The 11,706-nt window shown below is 31.4% G+C and overlaps 1 protein-coding gene across 1 annotated transcript in view; it reads left to right on the top strand.

Moving 5' to 3' along the window:
• The first annotated feature begins 7,183 nt into the window (after positions 1 to 7,183).
• Positions 7,184 to 11,706, top strand: part of LOC118204276 (cytochrome P450 4C1-like) — a 102,818-nt gene continuing 98,295 nt past the window's right edge. The window contains exon 1 of the mRNA XM_085817035.1: positions 7,184 to 7,505. Coding sequence (XP_085673161.1) covers positions 7,271 to 7,505 — 235 coding nt within the window. The 5' untranslated portion in view covers positions 7,184 to 7,270. The remainder of the gene's footprint in view (positions 7,506 to 11,706) is intronic.

Genomic DNA, 11,706 nt, shown 5'->3' with positions numbered 1-11,706 from the left:
ATTGTAAAATCTCATTATTAGGCAAAATATACAAACATACGAATAGTTACCGAAGCTTTACTTTATTGAAAATGTCTAATTACAAAGCTCATTCACTAATTTCATGTAATTTTAAATATGCGTTTGTTAATTTTATGTATGCTGATGCAGAAAATTATCGCTTCAATAGCCCTCTTTGATGTTTGGTTTGAAAATTCCTTTATTAAAGCAGTTGAACATTGTTCAGAACAAACAAAAAAAAATCTGAGCTTTAACGTTTTTCTAATTTTTGATCAGGGCACAGTGCTGAAGCCTCATAACAATGCATCCAAAGGTATAGGTTCTATTCTTGCCACTGGTTATCACTTCATTAATTCAACCAGTGGATTAAGGAATAATAAAGTTAATCGAAGCTTATTATGTCAGGTATGCATGCATTTCTGCAAATAAAGCACTAGACGTAAAGCAGGACACACAAATGACATTTTCGAAGCAATTTAACATAAGACCACTGTACGGAAATGATTAAAACATGGGAATAAGTGAGTTCATGAACAATGAATGCTTACTGACATCAGCTCTGGCCAGAAGTTATCAAGAATTTTAAAGCATTTCCATCTGTTGAAAATGAAGCCAAGGAAATAGCACAAACTGAAAAGCTATAAACGGCGAAGGAGCTTAAATATGGAAAAAAGGAGAAACCAACGACTTAGTCGAGAATTCAATTGTGAAATGAGAAATGAAGAATCATATGATCTTATAACATTAGTAGACGGTGAAAGCTGCGATACTGAAAAATACAAGTCTAAAGAGCCTTTGACTTACAAGAAATAATATGAATTGTTAAAAAAAGGCACAGGAACTGTTTGATTTTGTAATGGAAATTGAACCAAGGAAAAGGAAATGGATACTTCATGACAGCTAACTGAAAGTCTTTGCATTCCTGCCCGCGACACGTTTAATCCGAGCCATGCCTAACCCGTTTTTCCGATAGAATTTTGTGGAGCGCCATTTTTTTTGTAACCGCAATGTATTAATGGCATAACACTCGCGTTCGACAAGGGTTCACTGTATATATCTACTTTCTCTTTATATAACACTTCGCTTAAAATCTTTATGACAGTTGTTTTCAGCACCGAAAGAAAAAAAAAATGCGAGCAGTGACATCAGAAGTCTAATTCCTCTAATCTGAGTCAGATCAGATTCATAAGTTCATTCGCCTTCATAACTTCCAAAAGGAAATTAGGTCTCTGCAGCAGATCTTCTCGCACCAAAGCCAACTAAGTAGAACACAACCAACTAAATACAATACTACCAACTAAGTAAATATTGCTCAGTAACGTTATGGATTTTGCATTTGGCATTAGGAAAGGTTTTAATATCTGAGGATCCTTATTAAACTTCCTAAATTGACACGAGCCAGAGTCCTTTGGCCCTTTCTATCATCCTTGAAAGCAATAGTAGAATCATGTCCTGTGCCACGATAGCATGGGTGTGTCATTAGCTGTCCCCAGGAATTGTTAATTAAAGCCGTTCTTCTCGAGTATAGTTAAAAGTAGGTCAAAGATTCAGCATACACCTGAGGCATGGAAGTACCCTCCTTTGCCAGTCTATCAGCTATATCACTATTTTAGATTTACATGAGATGGTATTCATTATAGGTGGAGTACAGAAGAATGGGACAAGGTTTTGAGGTTTTCAATAATTTTAATTCCTCTCAGGTCTCAGATATTTCGCTAAAACTTATACTATATAAATTTCCATAATTACAACCACATCTTAATGCAATACTTCATAGTCAAACGTTTATCAAAAAGTGTGATATCTAAGTTAAGAAAATGTTGGAAAGTCACGGACGATAAGAACTTACATAGTAGATGCTATTGGATCTGAGAAGAAGTATGAGTTGCAAAATTTTTAAAGTTTTTTCCAACTGATAAATAATTTTGGTGTAAAATCAGTATATAGGTAAGATTAGATGCTGGAATACAAAGAACTAAATACAAAGCATTGGGAAAAAATTAAAACTTACATGTACATTATTATCACAGATAAAATCTGAAAAATGAAAATATCTTAAAATTATTTTGCATAACAACATTGAAGTTATTACAACTGAAAATTTTCTTCTGTAATTCAAGTGTTGGTCTCAGTTACCTTTCATTGGTATACGCGTGTGTGTAGGGAGTAGAGACAGTCCTCAAGTGAAAAAAATCGAAACGCGAATGGAACTTCATGAATAATACAAATAAACACGAGCAGAGTTCTTGAACATTTAATCAGATAAGTTTACAATATTCAAATATAAAAGTTCATGATAAATGCATAGAAATGTCTTCGAACAGTTTGCTTCAGTATCGAATATGATTTACTCCTTACAGAAATATAGGCTTAATATTGATGTTCTTCGCTGTTAGAGATGGTATCAGTCTCTTAATGTTTTTAAAGCCAAGCCCTACACTCACCTATTTGCTTAAAATACCAAAACGTTCTCAAATTCCTTTTCAGATTCGCAATAGTCCCCCCCCCGCATTCATTAATGAACAAAGAGGTGTGAAAGTTTCAAATAATATCATTTCTAGTTCTTAACAAAGGGGGCTTCCATTAGTTACTCAGCCACCAAGTATTTACTACGGCACTTTTAACCTGAAAATGAGGAACCAATAAAGAAACTTTTTATGCAACACTGTCAATGATAACGATTAACTGATGCAATGTCTTTGAGGAAACTACACCTTAAGCTACTGTGTACTTCAGGGAAAGGGCAGAAACAAAGCACGTGATTACGGCCGTTCGGGTTGCCAATGGTCGTTTGAATGATAGTCTTGGGCGCTTTAGTCATGAAAGAGCTAATTGGCTTTTGAGGCTTCACATATAGGAAACTCAATTTTGAAATTCCAAGTAAACTATCCAGACGTGAACTGAAATATCCGGATTATTAACTTGAATGTAATTCAGGAATGGGAATAAAAATTACACGATTAAAAATATTAAGTTCGCTTACACGTAAAAACTTCTATAAAATTTCGAACGCAAAGTTTTATGTATTTTGAGTGGTTAATTACAAATAGATCAGCAGTTACATTTTATTTTTGGATGATTTTTGTGAATTTTCTAAAAGTAAAATTTAAAAAACATATACATTAGTCATCAGAATGGAAATTCATTTATTAAATGCTATTTCGACAAAACTTCGAAAGACCTGATACATAATATATTTAAATTAACAATCAAATTTCATTAAATATGACCATGTAACAAATAAATGAATGTTACATCAAGAGGATATGACATGCATTTTTAAATCTTACCTTTTAATTATAAAGGTATACACTATATTGACGCTGATTGTTATTTCATGCCTTTACATAAAAAATAAATTAGAAATAAAATATTAAATTTCCTAAGGAAGATTACAACTTAGCATAATAACGTAAGCTGCAAAAAAAACTCTTCGAGGCCAAAGCTAATATAAATGACTATATAAGGTTAAGACCTCCTGAACACTGATAGTTTGACCTGAGTTCGAACCTAGGGAAAAACGGCTGCCTCCATAAATCGTTTTCGAGTTTTTTCCCACGTGGGAAGATGTGTTTCTTAGAAAGTACTCCATGAAGAATGATAGTCCACCTGTGATTTTTCTATTCAAATAACGTAGCCTAGCCTAAATAAACCATCTTAAAGTATTTCCGTTTCTCGTTAAAATGCATTCAAAATATGCTGTGAAACAGCTTAACGTTTTATGAAAATTCAGGTTAAACTTTCATTGCACAATATTTGGGTGTAAAATCAATTTATGTACTCTTTAAAAATTTAATGCTTTAGTTCTAGAATTTAAAATTTTCATTTTTATGTTGCATCATTAATTTCATGCATCCCCTGAAGTCAAATCAAATTGAAATTAATCATTTTGCAATTTCAGTGTTACTGCGATAAATGTCTGTGTAACATGCAGAAACATGCATATTTAAATAAAGATATATTTAATATATTTATGCATATATACAGAGGATGCGTATAATCAACCATCTGAAACGATAAAATTTTACTAAACGTGTGGAAAAATTATGCTAAGAAATGCCTAATTAGACAACTGATAATTGTAGCTGGTAAATATTCATATTAACAAAGGACAGAGGTATCAATGTATACTAACTACTCTCTGCAGAAAATTATCAAGGAGAGAAAATATATCAAGGAGAGACAATTCCTTACATCAATAAATAATTTAATTTTCAGGTTTCAAAAGCAGATTGTAGAATATTATATTGCTTTGGTTTAAAAATATGCATATCACACATATTCAATATACAAATAAATTTTCACTTTATTCTATCTGGAAGGCAAATGCCCTTTGCGGATATCTATAACCTCAAAGCCCCTATATTAAAAGACAAGCAGTCTCAATTAAGGTAACAAGTAGATTGTTATTGCGGAATAAATTAAGACGTTCCTCCTGTTGTATACCTACAGTGTAATGGTTGGCATATCTAGTTAGAAACAGGAAGATCGCAGGTTCGATTTTCAGCCAAGACACAGTTGATCTCTCAAGATTCAGATTTACTGTTAGGTCAAAGATCTTACGGTTGTCATAAATCTAATTGGCAGTTGGGAGTGAAGGCGTAATTGCGTCTCCCATTCTTTTCTCCCAGTCGTTCTTTAAGTGTAAGACAGCACTGTAAGAAATTCAAAGTATTTTCTTCCTGTTGGTTTTGCCAGTGCTGTGTAGTTGTTACCGTGAAAGACCGAAATTGAAGAATGTCGACTTTCACTGGAGAATGTCAACATTCACCAAATAAGTCGGCGAAAGATCAATATTGCATTACATTCTTGTACATTCGGACCCTCACCGGTGTAAGTCGACAATCACAGATATGCTCTGGTACAGGTCGAAAAGAGATAAGTATATGTACCCTCTGCCATTGCAAAAGGAAGTGTTCCACAAACAAATGCAGCTGTAAAAGCAAGGGCTTCTTGTGCAATTAAATGTGTCATAATACTAGTTTAAGTTGTTGCAATAAATAAGATTTGAATCACATAATTTAGTAAGTTTTTATCTTCTATTATTTTCCTTTCTCATTTTGAATGTAATGTGTGTTTTAGGTAACGTGTACTGTGTACTTATGTTCTTAAGTTCTTATTTTAAGTCTCAAGTGCGTTTTTTTGCTACTGAATTACGGAGAAGAAAATATAATATTCTTATATGTTCAACATTCACCATTAGTGTATGGTGAATGTCAACATTTACCAGTTTAAGACAGAAATAAGAGTATTTGGAAAATATTTCGGACATATACCAAGCGGCTATGTGAATGTTGACATTCTCCAGATTTCGGTGTTTCACCGTAACATAGTCGTAACATCCAACAGCAACTGCAAGGTTTCACATTCAGTTCTAGGCAAGTGCATGACAGATCTATTAATAGTACTACTCACTAAACGTTTAATGACTTTGCGATTTTTAATGATGGCATTACGTAACACTGCACAAATCTTCAAAAATACTGATCAAATGTAAAGCAAAAATGAAATGCTAAAAGGCTAGGTAATTCTACATTTTTCATCAGTAAATGTAAAACCGAAAATATAATTTGAGTAAATTGAGTAGAAATTAAAATGATTATGCGAATTTAAAAATACTACTTTCAATATTTTGCCCCTTGTTAGGCACATACAACATAAAATGAAAAGGTTCAAGGTTAAAAATCGACGTGTGAATGTATAACTAGATCATTGTGAAGCTAGTATTTCGGTTGCCGGAAAAAAAAAATGCAAATGGAAACGTGTAGAAGAAAATAACGCGGAGGGAAAAAACTGTCACAAAGAATATAGTGTAAAAAGGAAAGCAAAGAGGAAAAAAATGTGGCAAAGAAATTAAAACACCAGGGAAACGTCACAGCGATGAGTATTTTTTAAGTTTTAAATCTATATTCACTGTTCATTATTCGGTATGCCTACGCAAAAAGGAAATGAGGTATATTTTTGACTACATTATTCCCTAAATTTTGAAACAACTCATAATTTTTAATGAACATCTTAGGCATTGAAGAAGCATAACTTAAACCACACTTTCAGTTTTTCTGCTGCCAAAATTATTCAAAAAACATCTTCCATTGGAGAACTGGATTTTCTAGAGGCATTTCACATTCATAAAAATCTTTCTGTTCTAGTTAACGATCCTAATTCCAATCCAAATTTGCCTTCGGCCTTTAAAGAAATTATGTTTTAGTTCTGGTTTCACCAACATATGGCGCCACTTGCTTATTCTTGTCCAGGCTTTCTTTATCTTATCTAATCATTATTTCCTATCTTGTTCATTTGCGGTTTTGCAGCTGAAGATGGTGGTTCGGTAAAACCATCGAAACTAGTCCTGTGAAAATTTTGTAAATGTAACCCTGATTTTTGTTGTTTGACTTCTGAATTAGTATATTCAGTCTTTATTAAGAGGATATCTGATAAACACGTGCGAAAGGATATAAGGCATATTCTCCCTCCTTATAGTATGCCTTAGTGGTGTAACGGTAGCACACTTGGCGCATATTCGAGAGATCCAGGTTCGAGTCCCGGCGAGGGTATAGCACATTTTTCACATCTTTTGCTTCAAAATAACGTAATGACACTACAATGGCGCACGAACTAAAAGGTGGTGGGCAATAGTTCGTCACCACTAGGATTTGGCAATTGGGTCCCCTCCTCAAAAGCTCTTCAAAAAGAATATAAAGTGTTTTCTCCTTCCTCCCAGCATGCCTTCGTGGTGTAGCGGTAGCACACTCAGAGCGTATTCGGGAGGTCTAGGCTTGAATCCCAGCGAGGACAATGCTAATTTTTCATGTCTCCTGCTTCAAAATAACCTAATGACTGTACAAGGACGTGATCTTATGAATATCTGAAATTATGGTAATTTCAACGTAAATGGTGATGTTCAGTGGAAAAATGTATTTTATTAAATTCAACTAAGACTTACTTGAATTGTTATAGCGCAGTCACACTCTATGCAGTCAAATGCAAGAAATTTAATGCTCCAACAGTACGCTTATTAAAAATTGATATAAAAACCAAGGGAAGGTAAAAAAATAAATACGCATGAGTTCTTTCTTTATGCTTATCGCCAACCGGAAATGACATAAGAGAAGTTACATCATTTCACTAATGTGGAACACGGCGGTGGAAACAAAAACCAGTCTTTTTACGGGGAAAACTGTCATACAATTTTGCTCCTCAGGATTTCTCGCATCAAAAACTAAAGAGCAAGGGAAAGAGAGCTTTTTTTGGGAAGTTTAATTTCTAGGAAATGTTCGAAATTATTTTACAGAATGCGCCTTTATCGAAAGGACTTGGATATTTATGGCCTCTCTTGATACCTTTGATACTTTCAACTATAATCACAGTGGCCTACTGGATATGGTGGAAACGAAATATCAAGGGTTACTCCACGCTGCCTACATCAAACAGCACATATCAAGTCCTTATCACCCTCACTATATTATCTTCAATCTTCAAAAACAAGACAACAGATGCTAATGTTTGTGAGTAAAAAGTATTTCTCTTGGTAAAGTATAACTGATACGTATATTCAAATAAAATATTCCTCAAAAAGACTTTGATAGGTTATGCTTCTCTTCTTGTCAATTCTTTCTCTTCTTCTCAGATTATATCCTCAACGTAATGTAAACTTTAGTTTTTGTGTTTAAATGTTATGTGTTATAAATTGAATACACATTCTTATTATTCCTAAGCTAGAAAAGACATCTTTAAAGTTGTCTAATGAAAAAATACATTATTGCTCAAATTATAGGTTATCATAGTTTTCTCTGTGTTCTTTTACATGTTTATTAAATAAACTTTCTCTCCTTAATATCGCGTAGAAGTCCAAAGAGTTCATAAAATAAAATTCTTTGATTCCTCATGAAGTGTTATTAAACACACAAGATGAATAGTTGAGTATGTTATATGCTAGATAAATTTCTTATTTATTTAATGTATTTAAAATTAATTGTAGATGTTTTTCTCGAAACAAATTTTACTATAATTGTTAGGTATTTGTCTTGTGAATTTAAAACTTAAATATGCCATAAGATTGATTTAGAATTCAAACAACAAAAGTCAGCGTTATATTTGAAAATTTTAACAGGACTAACTAAGACCATCATCCTCAGCTGCCAAAGCGCAAATACATTTGCATGATGGTTCGGTAAAACCATCGAAACTTGTTCTGGAAAATTTGCAAATATAACGCTAAATTTTATTAATAGAAGTTCGAGGCTATACAAATAATAATAATTATAATATAAGAGATATTAACTTTTGCAGTTTAATATTATAGCAATTACGATTGTATATTCCAATAAATTAATGGAAAATCCAAATGCCATCTGAAATTTCTAGAGTGTTAAAATATTGTTACAAACATATATACGAAGGTATAAAAGGAGTGAAAGTATTATATATGAAAGTCGAAAGTCCTTCGTGATTTTAAATAAAATTCGTTATCATTTTACTTTACACATGACAAAAATCGCGAAGATACCCACGCAATCAATTCATTCGGCCTCCGAGAACAAACAACATGCGGGGACAAACTACCGGGACATTTGGCGCTTCACTACCACTTACTTCACTTAGGCGCTTCACTACCAGTTTTTCAGCATGGCTGGTCATTTCTTTCTTATTCGATTGAACTGTTAAGTGTTATATAATATTCATTGCAACGTTCATCGTACATTTGGGAAAGTATTTAAAATGTCATAAGAACTATTTAAAAATTGTTTGACATTTTTTTTTTTTTTCAAATCAAAAGCGAGAATGAAGCGATCTCTTGTTGCTGAATAATTCAGAATTTTCTTAAATACTCGATTTTAATTTTATTTATTTTTCTGAAGCCTTATTATAAGTTGTTAGAACAGTTTTGATTTTTTGTGAACAGCGTACTTGAATAACAATAATAACTATGAATTATTATAATTTGTTCGCTATTATATCACTAATTAAAGACTAATACTATAACTACAGATAGTTTTTATGCATTATCGTGATATAATTATCATAAGTAATACTTAAATGTATGATCATAATCATCATACGTACACTACCATAAGTATGCTTTAAAACAATTTTCATTAATCATTATAAATGAGAAAATTTTTATTCATCCAATACAAGTAACACTAGCATTACTTTTGCTTCATTGTAAATACAAATTAGATGCAAAATTAATATTTTTATGAGATCAGTTTCACTTGAATCGTAATTTTCAATTTATCTTATACCGTGAAGGAATAATTTTACTGGAGTTTCTCTTCTTGTAAGATTGCATGCCTTATTTAAATTTAACTTCGGATATAATCCCTGTATTTTAAGGTAGAGATCTCTACTGGCATTCAATTGAGAAGTGAACTCTATGGTGAACCATGCACTGTTTGAAGTATTTCTACTGCTTCTGCTGTCAAAGTATAGCTTATAGAAAACTTAGAGCATGCTTTGGGTTATAGACTTGATTGCTGGTGGAAAATATCTTTGAAATGTAAAGAGAGGCACCTTAGTTCAATGTAATTTTATTGGTAAATTATTCTACAGTCCAGTGTGAATACTTTATGGAATTTATTACACAGAGATGAACATTTCATAAAAACTGATCTACTGACTTACTGTACTTTTTCTAGCACTACTCTTATCTGCTTCTGATGCTATTTAGTCAAAGATTTCTAAATACGTGTTAGTCTAATATCAGTATTAGTAATTTTTTAGGTCTTGTTATCTCTTTTTGTATGTTGAATATTAACTTTCCTTCCCCCTTGCCAAAGACATATTATCAGTATGTATTAAGCACTTAATATCTGTGGCTACACATCTCTACATTTAATATCTATGGCTACACTAGCCCCAGAGACATATTATCAGTATGTATTAAGCACTTAATATCTATGGCTACACATCCCTACATTTAATATCTATGGCTACACTACCCCCAGAGCCCATCATCTCAGAACTTTGATTCTGCTGAAACAATTATCATGAGTTTATAATATGAATTAGTTAAAATTTTGTTTGAAAAAGGGGCAGAACAGTATTTTAACTTTTAAAAAAATTAGTTTGAATGAGCTGAATTGCTACACTTAGCTCAAATTTGGGAGTAAATAACTAAGTATTATATTATCATTAATATTTTTAAAAGGCATTGAATTATACAAACTGTTGTAAATATATGCATTAGGAAAATTTGACTTACCTAGTTGTCTAGAGAGTTTCCAATCAGATCTGTAATCATTAATTTTTTTTTTCCGCTTAACTTTTTGCGAGGCATGGGAAGTATTTCTTTGTAGTCACTCTATTTCTGAAAGTCTCTAGTTTGAAAATATATACATCCTTTAATGATCCGTAAATGGTGGATGGTAAAAACAGAACTATGAAAAAAGAATATTAAAAAATTTAATATTTTTAATTTTTCGGTGAAGGTTTTTTTTAAAATTTAAATTAACAAATTATTATGAGCTTAATTTTTATACGTCAAACTTCAACTCACACAAATTTATTTGAACAAACATACATAGAACATTAATCGCAATCGTTAATGAAACGAGAGAAACACAGAGTATGGATTTATGTGCTTTTTTAAGTTATGAAAGTTAGAAGTTTTCTGAATAATGTCTTTTAAGAAGTATATTTTTATAACGTTTGGTAAAATTGAAGTATTGGCTAAAATGTTAAAAATTACCATAATTGGTTTATAAAATATATTGAAGTAAAATATATTGAAGTAAAATATAAGAGGTAAAATATATTGTCTATTAATACGATTTCAGAACTCTGAGTCATAAATGATATACGTAAATATTTTAGAATTTACGAGCAGAAAAAATTCAATATACTTTGATTATTTAATAGACAAAGACTAAATTTACCAATTATATCATGCGCAAAAATTGAATAAGGTAACAGGGACTCAAATATTTATTTTTATAAAACATTAATAAGGGAAAAAACTATATCAAATAGTGATATAATGAGATTTTTATAAAAAGAAAACCAATTAGGGTAATTTTTAACATTTTAGCCAATACTTCAATTTTACCAAACGCCATAAAAATAGACTTCTTAAAAGACATTATTCAGAAAACTTCTAACTTTCATAACTTAAAGCACATAAATCCGTACTCTGTGTTTGTCTCGTTTTATTAACGATTGCGATCAATATATGATAACAAATTTATGAGAAAAGAGAACTTTATTTTTACGATTTCACATCTTATCTTTTCAGTGAACATGTTTTCTGAAATTTAAGTAAACAAATTTTATCGTTTCAGTGTTTTGACTCGTATTATTCACGATAGATTGTTTATGGTGAATAAAAATTTAAATATAATATGTTGTAAATGCTTATTTCAAAACTTAGAACATTTTTATTTTTTCTTGTATTTATTGTCAGATGATATTTTTAAATTCATTATAAAATGTATTCATTAATTACAATGATAATTCTTATGAGAAATTATTATAGGGTTTTATTAGGTAATGACATTTCTAGACAATGATTCTAGTTCAATGAAGAAGATACGTTAGGAAATAATATACATTCTGTCATTTTGCATTTAAATATAAAAGTACCTCCCATAAAAATATCTTTTCCTGAGACGTTGTTAAAAGTTTCTTTATCACTAACATTGTAAAAGTAAACTAAATGAGTAAAGATAGAATTCATTAAATTCGCAACATTGCTTTCCATACTTGAAG

Source organism: Stegodyphus dumicola, chromosome 1 (assembly GCF_044657685.1).
Source record: "Stegodyphus dumicola isolate Sdum_Otavi_A_Nest chromosome 1, ASM4465768v1".
Taxonomy (NCBI): Eukaryota; Metazoa; Arthropoda; class Arachnida; order Araneae; family Eresidae; genus Stegodyphus; species Stegodyphus dumicola.
Note: the sequence above shows the minus strand (reverse complement) of the source record. Positions and strands in the feature narration are given on the sequence as shown.